Raw genomic sequence first — 13,159 nt, 5'->3', positions numbered from 1 at the left:
ATCCCACTGCATTTAAAACTGCCTCTATGAGTACTGTAACTAATATATCTTGATATAAATAAATGAGTGTAGTTACATATTATGAGTCTATTGTATCCCAAGCCTCTTACTACCCCCTGACACTGTGGTTGAGTATATATTTTCTCTAATCATGTACAATATCTCTAAACAAATAACAGGTTGCACTGAACTCTCATATTAACCAGTGAATCAATATCCATGGTGAATTGAAACATTACAACTCACACAACAGATGTTCTGGGTATTTCTGTAGCTTAGTTTCAAAAGATTACATCTGAGGTGAGTTTTGCTCAACAGCCAGACTCATGTTTTCCCACACTATTACAATATTGAAGTCTAGTCTACGTCATTTACTGCAATTTAACTTTGCACTGACACTGAAGGTATGTCATCTTGTGCAATCCTACTTCACGAAGGACATAGTCTAATTCCATTAGCAGCACCAGGTACGTGACTGACAGCAGATGACTTTGCGGTTACCTGGAAACAAAACGAGAAAACGGAGAGTGGTGCACCTCACCGTATTTAGGCTACAAAGTGTGCCCTGTGAGGTTTGGCAATAAGACAGCGGGGAATCTGGCTTTGAGCAGGACAGACCACAGTCAGCGGTCAGCGGAGACAAAGAATAATTGATATCCTTAGCCAGTGGCTTTCAATCCCAGCCTTTGCTGGCCAGACTGCTGCTGGTTTTCCTGTTAAATGATTCACTCACCGTTCCAGGTGTAAATCTGATTAGATTTGCGAAAGTGAAACCCAGCAGGGCTCCAGATCAGCAACATGACTGAGAACCATGAAGCCCCTGTGTGGCTATTTCCTTTTTACTCTTTGATGATTTATTTAGTCTATAGTAATGGGCATGATATTACTGGACTAAAGAGTTTAGCTATTCTGAAAATGAAGCCTACTCTGGTTTTGCATTTTTACTTCTGTTGTGTAACAAACAGGGTTCCCACATATTTTATGGACAAAATTTCAAGACTTTTCTGAGTTTTCAAGGACCCAAAATAATTTTATTTTTTATTCTTGCCAAACTTGCATGGCGGTTTTTAAACATATCAGACTCTAATGCTATTCAAACATAATTCAAGCTAGCTGACATACACAAAGGGAGAGACGGAACGCAGGGAGCAAATGAGGAAATGTATATGATGGTTAACAATACGTCACACATCGACACATATTAGAGCTAAGTTACGACAGCCACAGAAAATAAACACACAATTCCATGACTTTCTCGAACCAATCAATGATTTTAACTAATTCCATGACTTTTACAGGCCTGGAAAATGTGATTGAGAAAATTAATTAATTAATTTCCAGGTTTTCAATGACAGTGAGAACCCTGAATAAAGATAAACAACATGACAGCTCTCCAAAAGTGAAGCCAAACCATCTTGCTCGCCCCCTGGTGGCTGGCAGCAGTATAGGTCAAAACCCCCCGCCCCTCTTTATGTTAGCGGATGGGTAGTGTCGCCACCAGACAATCAGAGATCTCCACCTTCTGATAGTCTGGGGACACTCCTTTCTAAAGTGTGTAACGTAGGGAGTTTTTTTTAAACTCTGAAATTGTATCCGCCCATCTAAACACAAAATCAGGGAGAAGGACATCAGTCTTTAGTTAAGCAAAACGTCTAAAGACTGACTTGTGAGTCTAGCGGCTGGGACATGGGCCAGACTAAAAACTTGAAGTACACGTTGAATATTTTTTTCCCAAAGATGATTTCTGTCATTTTAGGTAGTTCCCTTCATGCTGATGCATGTCAAAGTGTTCATTTTTTTTAAAATTTTGGTTTTAATTAGCTATATGTTGCTAAAAAAAAAAAAAAGAAAAAAAAAGGTATTTCACATCATGACTGAAAACTGTTTGCTAATTGAGTGCCGGTGACCAATCGTGCTACTTGAAGGGGTCAGAGAGTGGGACCCCGTTATTGCAGAGACTGCAACTGTGCAGACACTGGCTCCAAATGACATCACCAGCGCAAGATGCCAGCGGCCGTATTCGTATATTTGTGTAATAGGAGGAAGTGGAGATGCGTTGTCCATCTTTATATACAGTCATTGCCCAAAACCAAGATTTGGTGAGCAGTACCTGCTTCCTGTTGCTAAAGGTTTACACTCACACATATGCCACACATGACAAAGTAAACCATAAACGCCTCCGTGAAAAGAAAAACAATCACGATAAAGAACTCTTCAGGGGCATCTTTTACCTTGTCTGTAGTCTGGATCAGAGGAGGCCACTGAGGGACTTTCGCTGGATGAACTGTAATCACTGTGGTACCTCTGGTGGGTGTGGACCGGGTCTGAGGGAGGAGAAAGACCATCAGCCCATCTTTGAAAAATAATGTAATATGAACCATGCAGTAATATAAGGGGATGTCTGCGAAATGATGAAATGAATCAAACATATACGTCATGCACATGAGTCAACTTCAAAATTGTTATATGGACTTGTTTTCTGTTGTGAGGGATGTTAAGGTGAAGCGGTTTCTTTTTCGACACAGACCCTTACAAAAAGTTGCATCACTTTTTTTTATTAGATCTGAACAGCAGGTGAACTGACAAGCTACTGTTTTCTCCAGCAAGACTTCCTCCAAATCCTACTGAGACTGATGGCAACCCCAAACCAGACTGAGGCACACAAAGTAGGTATTACTCATGCTGTTGGTAAACACTCTTAATGAAAGACATATGTAACTACACTGAAAAGCAGCTTCAGCACAAGTGTACACAGGCATGCCTCCTGTCAGGTTAGAGAGTATTTTGTTGAGGGTGGAATCTTTTGTCTTGCTCACTAAGATGATTTACTTTTCTCTGAGCCTCATAAACTCAATAATGTACTGAAAATCTGTGGTAACGCAGGAAAACACCATGACACTCTGAACCCTGACCTTGTGTGTCCTGTTTTTCTTTGGCTAGCACACAGAACTTGAAAGTCCTGCTCCTCAGTATCAGCTACATAGTTTAAATGAATGGCATTCCCTTGTCACTGCCAAGGCATTTTACTTCAGAAGAGTTTCACTGTACAGCATCTCTCAGATCATAAATAAAAGCAGCAGCTATAATCTTACTAAGAAAGAGGACAGCTCAGATGATCACCCAAAATAGTTTTCCATCTTTTGTTGGTGAGTGAGTCATGAGATGAGTGTCATCTACATTAAAAAGGTTCACAGATAAACTTTCTTTTGTGCCACTCACCATCTTAGCTTAGCAAAGCAAATACAAAGACTTACAGATTGACACATACATGCACAGATACCCACAAACGTGCACAGTCACCTGTCCTACACTGTCTGCTGTGTTGCTACTGGGGAGGCCTGACACATTTGGAGACCTAAAGGGTGAAGTGAGGAAGATCATGCAGTGGAACAAGAACACATCAGACCCATTTCTGTCACAATGGCCCACCACTATCAACAGGATTTTCCAATAGGGGCAAATAAAAAACTGTTTATGATGTGATAACAGTTTTCTAGTATTTTTATGTGCTGTTTTTGTAAAACTATGTTTAAAGACGAGCAAAATAAACAACAAAACACACTGGCTTGTCAATAAGCAGGAAGCAATGGTGGGTGATTGTGTTCGAGGTTATTCCAACAAATCTGCCATTAAACGAACATTAACCTCACTATTAAAGAAACATCTACAACAAAAATAACAGAAAAGACCACAATGCAAACAATATTGGAAAAAAACAAATTTGCTGGTGAACAGTTTGAGGTAGGCTGTCTAAATATATAGTTCAGGGGTATTATGTTGCATTATATTAAGTTGCATATTGAGCCCAACAGAACCAAAAATGTACCTTCTGTGATTTTTAAAAAAAAAACAAAACTGTGGTTTATGGAGTAACAAAATTCTAAATTTTCGTCAAGCCATAAGTGTCTAATGTGTTTGTTGCTCAGTCACGATTAACCTGAGGGTGAATGAGTATGCTTGGAGAAATCTCAAATAAACCTGGGACCGACATTTCATCATGCCCTCCAAACACTCACTGTACCTCAAAGCAATAAGAGACACAAAAAGGGTCAAAGCTAAGTCCAGAGATGAACAGCGATACCTTGCCAAGAATGTATGTTTCATTAAGTAAATGAGGCAGCGTAAGGGTAAAACAGAGGGTGACTCAGATAAACATGTGCTGCATAACTCCTTCTCAGTGCTGCTCTTCAATGAATGCTATTGTTTCTTTTCCAGGAAGTATAAATATATATTCCTCTTCCACCTTAAAGGAGTACAGTTGGTAAGTAGCAAACGCACGCACGCACGCACGCACGCACGCANACTCATTTTCCTCACTCGTCTGTAGTAGAAGACCGGCTGCCGCCAATCAGGAAGTCCATTCACCAGGATGTCATCAGTGGTGAACGCACGCACGCACGCACGCACGCACGCACGCACGCACGCACACACGCACGCACACACGCACACACACACACAGTACACATAAATTCAAATAAGACAATGAAATAAAGTAAAAATAGAGGAGGATTTCAGTTACTGTCAACACGTTTTAGTGGTAATTCAATACTTAAGGTTTAACGAGCCAAAAAGATCAGGAGTTCATTCGTTCATTCTTCGACTTATTGCCAACTCGGCTTCATCATGTTTTCTCCTCAGTGTAGGGAGTCACGCTTAAAAACAGTCCGTACAACGAGGAGAGGCATCGTTTCCAGGGAAAAATGAATGCAACCCACATTTATCTCCTTACTTCTCTGTCCTCCCTTCACCTTATCTTCCCATACCCTCTCCCACGTTTTATTATTCCTCTCTCCTTGATTCCTTGCAGAACTGCACAAGCTGTCTGTGAGTACACAAGCAGTTTCTATAGGTTATGGCCTTCTGGGGTGCTCAAGCTGAGAAGAGACACAAACTCAGGCTATGAGGTTATTTAAAGTCTGGTGGTCCCAAGGAGAAAGAAGGAACTCCCTTTAAAGCATGGACTAAAATGGATAATAGCTTACAGAAACCCCCACGTTAACATGACTCAGAGGAAAAACATACAATGTAGATTTTGTGAAGGTGAAGTTTTATGTGCACATAGTGTGGGAAAACAACCCACTAATAGAAAAATGTCTATTCATGAAATTTCTACACTGCTTGTGTAGCTTTATAGTGTTTGTTTTAGACATTATGCATAATGTGACGATGAAATGGGTCAGGCAGTTGATTAAAATGGATCATAAATAAACCTAATGGTCAAAAGCATTTCATAAAAGCCTTACAAACACTATAACCTTTCCCACTGCAGCCTTAAGTCAAAAAATCAAACTGTAATATAATTATGAAAATGTGAGGGTTAGCTTCACTTTCATGAACACCTCCCCTTCCCCTGAGGCAGCAATGTTCTGTATTGTTGTCCAAAATGGACCCACCCCGGCCCAAAGCCACATGACCCGCTGCCAAGTGCCGGAAAAGTCCAATAATGTTTGGAATTCCCTCATCCGCTACGCATGACTCCAATTACAGCCTCTAGGTCTGCAAGGAAAGTTTCTACTGATTGAAACACCTTGGCACCAAAGGAGGAGGAGGAGGAGGGGGAGGAGTAGGGGTTGCAGGCGCACTGGGGTGAGACATAGGGGACCAGGTATAAACATGCCCATGCACACACCGGCATGCACACACACAATGTTTAGTTATGTTCATGTAATACATATTCAGTTGAGCGTGATTTGCAAATGCATACACACAGAAGGCAGAGAACCAGTGTGTAACTGGGTGAAACCTGAGAGCACTGACCACTGCCGCGCCATCACTTTCCTGCAGAAAAGAACAGAAAAAAGTAAGCGAAAAAGGAAAGAAAAGAAGGTCTCTGCCAAGTAACACATCCACACCGCCCTGCAAATGGTCTGTGCACAATTAGGCCCCATTCATACTATAGCGAAAAACTCTGGGAAATATTTTGGCTCAGTCTTGATAGTTGACCTCAGTGAGTTTTGATGGGAGTAAACATTCCTTTGCGTCACCATGGTGTCTGTCATCAACCATAAGTTAATATCAATTAGAAGCTAATAACATGAAAAATACACAAAGATAATCCTCTCGGTTTTAAACAAGCAAACACGAGCATACCCACAGTGAGATAGGTGGGACAATATACAGAGGCTGGCCATCATTTTTATTTCTTGTTCTAACACTCTGCTAGGCAAAGAGGCTCCGCTCTGCTCTTCACACCATCAGATGAAATAAAAAATGCCAAGCGCCTCTGATTACAATCAACTAAAGGCAAAGGGGAGGGAAGGAAAGGAAAGCAGGACTTGCTGGGGATAAAAAGCCACAGTCGAGGAGAAGAATGCCGTCGGTTGGTGGCTCGGTCAGCATTAAAAATAGCTGCCAGCAAAGTAGGGAGGCTGGAGGTTGGAGGGGGCTGAAGAGTGGGGAGTATGGGAAATCAGCAGGAGGAGGAAAAGGAAGAAGAGGCAGAAGACAGTGGCTTATTATATGAAACCATTCATCCCTCGTTCTCCTCCACTGTCCCCAGGTGGCCAGCAGACCCGTATAGCCACTTGTGACTCTGCATAAAACTAGCCTGCCTATGGAATCCAATAAGCTCCTGAGAGAAACATAAAGCTCTTGGGGCTGACTGCTAAGGTGTTAAACAATTGTGTTGTGTGTGCTCAATCTAAGCATGTGATTACACAAAGTGAGTCTGTAAATACCTGGCACGTATGCGTTCCTATGTCTGTGTGTTTACAGTCATGTTAGCAAAAAAAGAGAAAGCGTCCTGGCTATATAGCATGTGTGACAGTTAGCAGCAGGCTAGAATTAAGCTGGCCTGTAATTAGAATCAGCCATTTGGAAACCTCTGTACCAGTGACTCATACATTCTGTCTAAACACTGCTGCACAGCCACCACCAGCGATACTTCACTCGAGCCAGCACCCATCCCACATGGTAGTTACAGATGGACACACAACCTGTAACTAGTCCGCGTGTCTGTCTGCTCACGTCATCTCATCGCTGTCACATTTTCATCTCTCAGAACGGCACAGCTGATGGCTCCCTGCAGCCTTTTCACCCAAGCTGCCATACCCCCTTTTATTGCTTGATGAATTCAGTTTACAACCCAGTTTGACATTTTTCTGTGTATCTTAATGACAAAGCTGGGCTCTGTTTTACTGAGATTTTATTCATTGTCTCAGTAGCAGAGTAAAGCTGAAGACGTCTGTGGGATTTTCCCCTTTGAAATTGTGGGCTACCAAACACATGACATTGATGTAGTATCATCAGATGTTGAAGCCAACCCACTACATGTTCTGACAAAGTACCGGCACCACACATTAAATGCTGATGATGACACATGACCAAGCTGTTAGCTGTCACCAAAATCCCATTATACTGCAATACTTATGACTAGGTGATTGTTGAGTGTTATCTGTTGCAATGAGGAAAAGGCAGAAATAAAAGATCTGAATAAAACTGTGACTGCAAAACAAGGTTAGCATGTTTTTTACATTTTGCAGTGTGTTGGAAAGCCATGATCTTAGAAGTGTCAAGACTGAATCTTTACACACCTAACACTAAAAAAATATCAGATTATTCTTTGTTAAAAGGTGCATTGCTATCAAACTATCAGGAAAGGACAAAACTAAGATCATCCACAATGTGTCATGTGCACAGTAATTGTCAGGTTATACTAGGATGGAATTGGTTTATACATCATGTTGTCTGACCCCAGCATAGGGCAAAAGTTTTCATGGCTGTTCTGAAGGCAGGGTGAAAAGCTGGCTGGCAAAGACAGGGGGAATGACATGATATTGTTTAAATGTGGGAATACACACACAATTTCTCCTGGAAGGCTGGTTCATAGTGTTGCTCAGAGTTGAAAAATGACAGATAGGTTGTGTCAAGTATGAAAACAGAGAGCTTGATAGAGATATCCAAACCCTGACTTATTTTTCACCTCCGCACATCTGGCCAATCACAGCGTGAAGTGGGTGTGAATGTGAGACTGTCAATTTCAGAAAGTTACACACGTTGGACAAAAAGGTGCCTTAGGAGGAAGCCTTACACAGTCAAACCTATGTACCGCTTTGATTTATATACTTGTGGCATTAGACATGCTTTGTAAATGTCACCAGGAATTTCTCCAACATATACACTTAAAACTTTACAGTCAACCCGGAGGACTCAAATAAAAACTTAAGACCACATTTATCTCAGTCTAGGGACTGAAAAAAAAAATGCTCCTCTTTACTGCACTTTTAAGTGAGGAAAGTATACTCACCATCCACTGCTTGCCTTAGCACCTGAAGTTTCCTCTGTTTTTCCCTTATCCTGTCATAGGCTCCAGGGAGGCCCGAGCCTACCGATAAGGCTGAGTGGTGATGAGGCTTCCTACTCTTCAGCCCACCAAACTCAGAGAAGTGAGAATCCCTCTCCCTGGATGCCCGCAAGGGCGACTTGCGCCTGCCTATGGATTGGGTACTTATGGCACTGCTGCCCCTCCGCGCATCCTCCAATGCCCCAAAACGAAGAGCCTCTGGGTCAATGTAAGCCAAGTCCACTGAGGAAGCCCAGTTCTTCCTGGCCTGACTAGTGCGCACGTCCCCACTGTAGAAGGGTAAAGACCTCCTGTCCAGTTCTACAGGTCGCCCCTTTTGCTGGGGGTGAAGGGGGTGCAGATAGGGATAGGAGTGCTGGTGCTGGAGTGAGGGGGGTCTGGGGTAGAATTCTGTGGGGGATTCGGAGTTAGGGTGATAGTCAGATGGGGAATACTGTAGGGCTGCCCCCTCATCCCCCTTCAACAGGTCCTGGATTGGCAGAGAGCCCATGGAACGACTGAGGCCCCGGTTAAGAGACGTCTGCTCCTGAGTCCTGGCTTTGTAGCGCTCTAGAACCCTGGGGGCGGCACTCCTCCCTGAGAACAGAAGAGAACCAAAGTTTTATTGAACCATGAGTGGAAGCTCACACTGCCAGAACTCAAAGCTTTAAAACACAGAATAACACAAATCTTCATCTTGAATACCAGCAAAGTAAAACCATTCAGTAGGTTATCAAAAGGAAATAAAACTGATTGTGAACAGATGACATTATCTGAAATACACATCACTATTAACACTACACTCAATACACAAAGTGGTATTTATGATGAGAGAAGGACCTAGAGAGGATTAACAAGGATTTTAATTTGACTAAATACAGTACGCTTCATTATGCCTAAGTGCCTGTCCAACCTGGCAACCATTTCTAACAGCAGCAGCAGGATGTGACAACTAAAAACGGCACAGTCGACTGCTGACTCCCCCTCCTTTGCTCTGATACCCTGGCTTGGCCTCAACAGCCTGAGCACCTGCTGCAGGCCTCTCATGGCCTCTCTACTAAAAGATTAGACAACCAGCTAAAGTAAATGAGTAATTGGGTGGGCGTATAGCACGTCCTCAGATTCCCCAGTCTGTCATAATTAGAGATGTAGAATACAATATATTATGATAGACAACCCTGACACTGCTTACATAACATTTAATAATCCAGTGCAAAAACACAACTGAGGGTTTATAAATGCTGGTTAGATGCTAAAAATCAGCTTAAATTCTTATATCAATGGTTTTAATCATGCCCCGACTGAATTCCCCTTGGTTATTGGTTGGACTCGATGGCATTTAATTAGAGTTAGTAGTAGCAATAAGAAGTTCCTGATATACAGCCCCAGGGGTTGAAATGTAACAGCCATTAATGGCAAATAAAACTAATTAATTTCTAAAGTAAACCCACAACAGCACAGGGAAAAGCAAATAAAGAAAAATGGCATGTTGCTCTTGTCCTCAAGGGGTACCAAGTATGTTCTATATCTGTTTCGTTCAGTAGCTACTGCATTTTTCCCCATGATTTAAAAACAAACTATAAAACATATGGCGCCACATTAACTAACAATTTCTGGCATAGGCGTCCAGCTCATCCATCACTGTGTCTTTCTTCAAACTGAAAAATTGATGTTGCTCTCACTGTCTGTCCATAAATTTCAAGTTTGCCTTTCCAGACAGCTGCATATACACTGCTGCCAGTGACAGCTCTTGTTTTAGAGAGAAAGAGATAAACAGAAGGCAAACATGTGCATGAGCAGGAGCGAAACACAAGAGGAAGAGACGCAGAAACGGGAGAGCGGCGGGAGACGTTAAGTCCTGTAAAAACGCTGCATGTGGTGATTTAATCTACAAAGCATACGCTTGGTCTTAACAGGGAAACACATCAAAGACAGACAGACTGTCTTCCAGGAACTGAGGGAAGCACACAAGGACTAGATTGAGCAAAAAATGAACGGGATGTCTTTTTTTTCTCAAAGAAGTCAATTGTTGCCCCAAGTTTGTTCAGTTAAAGCCTCATTTCCACCTAGCAGTTTGATTAAGTTCAGTTCAATTTTTACATTTTCATTGTCACACTGATCCACTACTAAAAGATCGAGCTAGAAACACTGTGTTGATTGGTCAAGAGAGAATAAACACACACACTTACGTTATGGGTTCTAAGGGTACTATACTGAAAGTGTTTGGCAGAAACATGGCTTAATACTAGTGTAGGGTAGCCAATAAGTGGACTACAGCAGTGAAGAAAGGGCAACATAAAACGTCCAACATGAAAAAAGGGACAATGACTGAGTTCCGCTAGCAGCAATTACAACTTGGAACTACTGGCATACGGGAGGGAGAGAGCTGCTCCTTGAGAAGAAAGGCGCTTAAGAACTGGGTAATACTCTTTGCATGTACTTTCCCTAGGGCTGGCTGGTGCTCAACTGGGGAAACAAAGCACTGATACAAACAGCAGACCAGCAGCTTCACTGGTGACTCCAAAATATGCATCTGTAATCAATGCCATGCCGTGCTTACATAATCGGGACGACAGCCATGTTTGTGCTGCGCTCTCCTTTCCATGGCCTGGAAAAATGCTGGAGTTCTCTCAGAAACCACTGGGAAGATTTGGTCATATTTTCCTGAATTAAATCCGATTCGGGGTTGCGGCGTGTTATTCCTCATCTACTTTCGATTTTTTTCCCACAAAGTCAGAGAGCAAGGATGTAAGGATGAATAGCTCAACAACCAGGGAAGGCATTTACATCCAACTTTTCTATATAAAAGTAAGATCAATGCAAACAACTTCCAAACAGTATGTCCAACTACACTCAGGCATTACCTCAGTTTATCACTGGCAAGAAAAAACAGATAATACAACGTCTTTTCCAAAATATTTTCATCATTATCTCAACAGAGCCTTCAAATCCAGGATGTGGGGATTTGTCCTTGCTCCACACTTTGTGCCATTTAAATTAAGAATACTAAGTGTTTCTGAAGACTAATAGAAACCAGACTTATCATGAAGCATTGGCAGCCTAGAAATTTGAATCACTGCGTAAATAAAGATCTCTCTCTACACTAGAGAAAAGTTCCTTTGACAAAACACCAAGCAAATACAGCTCTGTATTCAATGTGTATATGTCAGTGCAGCTCATCTTACCTGAGGGCAAGCCCTTGCCCCTTAGCCTCTCTCGAATCTCCTTACTCCGCTCCGGAAGAGACTCTCTATCAGTCAGCAGACCGTCCAGCTGAGAGAAAGCCGGCGACGAATAGAAGTAAGAGAGAAAGAAAAACAAAGAGCGGGTGTGAAAGAAGCAGGGCAGAGCAAGGAAGAGGAAAAAAAAACAGAAGTTAGAGGGTCATTCCCTCTGAGTCATCCATCCTGAACTCATGTTCTATCAGCATGAACCCCATTATCTGTTGCGTAATTCCACAAATCTACTGTGTTTTCACAGAGCAGATAATTGTTTTTTAACTTGCACTTAGCTGGGATAAAGCTTAAAGGGACAGTTCGACCTAAAATCAAAAATATTTATTTGCTTATTCTCCTACATGTAGTGATATTTATCAATCTAGTTTGCTTTGATGAGTTGAGTTGGAGATATCCGCTGTAGTGATGTCTGCCTTCTCTCATATGTAATGGAGCATGACGGCACTCAGCTTGTGATGCTCAAAGCGCCAAAAAAGTACATTTGAAAAACTCAACAGCAATGGTCACTCAAGATAATCCACAGACCTTGTCAGCAGTTTCATGTAGGATCTATTTTCTTTCTGCCAAACTACATCTGCCACCCGTATCTGCACAGACAAACATCCCTACTGCCAATATCTTCAACACTTGGCAAAACAATCCAGACTGAGAAATAGCACTACAGATAAGAGGAATATACGCATTTTTGATTTTGGGGTGAACTGTCCCTTTAGAGTGTGGGCTCTACTTTAGCCAAAGTAAAAGCAGACTGGAATGTTGTTTTTGACCCACATAAAAAAACAAAACATAAAAAAAAAATGCTTACCTGAGAAAGGCTGCCCAGTACCAACCGGACCAGTTTTCTGATATAGGAGAAGGGAGGGTCACAACTAGAGTTTCTTATGTGTTTGCTGCAGATGTCCAGCACCGTGCGCAACGACATTCGACTCACTGTAACATCATCACACATGTTGAGGAGCAGGCTGTTTAGGTGTTCCCCCAGCTTCATAGGCTGCACAGCAAACAGAGTGAAGACAGTCAACACACAAACAGTGACAAGAGCAGAATAAACTGTAAAGTATTGAGCTCTATTGGTATGTCTGAATCTGATATCTGTAATATCATGTTGACTTCCATTGTGTTCAGATAAGAAGGCAGAGCTCAGCCTTGCCAGCACAAACCCATCACCTACTTTAAATGTCTACCTACTAAATCTTACTTACATACTTTGCTTTGTATATCAAAACCATATTAAAAAGAACATGGCTGTTCAGTATCAGTGTACATTTCTTCAGAGTTTGTGTTTGAGCATCATTTAGGTCCTGGTTCTTCAACAGGGATGCGCAACCTCTAGGGAGTCTTCAGAGTTACTGCAGGAGGCTGCCAAAGTACTGTTTGACGATTTAAGTTTCAATTTAATTTGTTTGTTTGTTTGTTTTATTTTAATCAAATTAACATGTATCCAACCTTTTATTAGCAAAGATAAATTGGCTTCTCCATAGAAAAAAAGCAACAACAAACAAAAATTTAATTTACAGCACACAACAGCAGTGATGGGCTAATTGTTACCCATGAATCCTTGTGCAGTCATGTGCACTAGCTAACGGTAACCTGTCTGACGACGATGTGAACTAGTTCACTGACAGTTACATACTATTGAAAC

General features: G+C 41.9%; 1 protein-coding gene across 5 annotated transcripts in view; it reads right to left on the bottom strand.

Annotated features, from left to right (window-relative positions):
• Nucleotides 1-13,159, bottom strand: part of ptpn13 (protein tyrosine phosphatase non-receptor type 13) — a 53,880-nt gene that overhangs the window by 28,181 nt on the left and 12,540 nt on the right. For all 5 annotated transcript variants that reach the window (XM_050053109.1, XM_050053111.1, XM_050053112.1 and 2 more), the window contains exons 5-8: nt 12,323-12,508; nt 11,467-11,554; nt 8,246-8,878; nt 2,232-2,324 (exon numbers count right to left, since the gene is read on the bottom strand). In XM_050053109.1, coding sequence (XP_049909066.1) covers nt 2,232-2,324; nt 8,246-8,878; nt 11,467-11,554; nt 12,323-12,508 — 1,000 coding nt within the window. The remainder of the gene's footprint in view (nt 1-2,231; nt 2,325-8,245; nt 8,879-11,466; nt 11,555-12,322; nt 12,509-13,159) is intronic.

Source organism: Epinephelus moara, chromosome 9 (assembly GCF_006386435.1).
Source record: "Epinephelus moara isolate mb chromosome 9, YSFRI_EMoa_1.0, whole genome shotgun sequence".
NCBI lineage: Eukaryota > Metazoa > Chordata > Actinopteri > Perciformes > Serranidae > Epinephelus > Epinephelus moara.
Note: the sequence above shows the minus strand (reverse complement) of the source record. Positions and strands in the feature narration are given on the sequence as shown.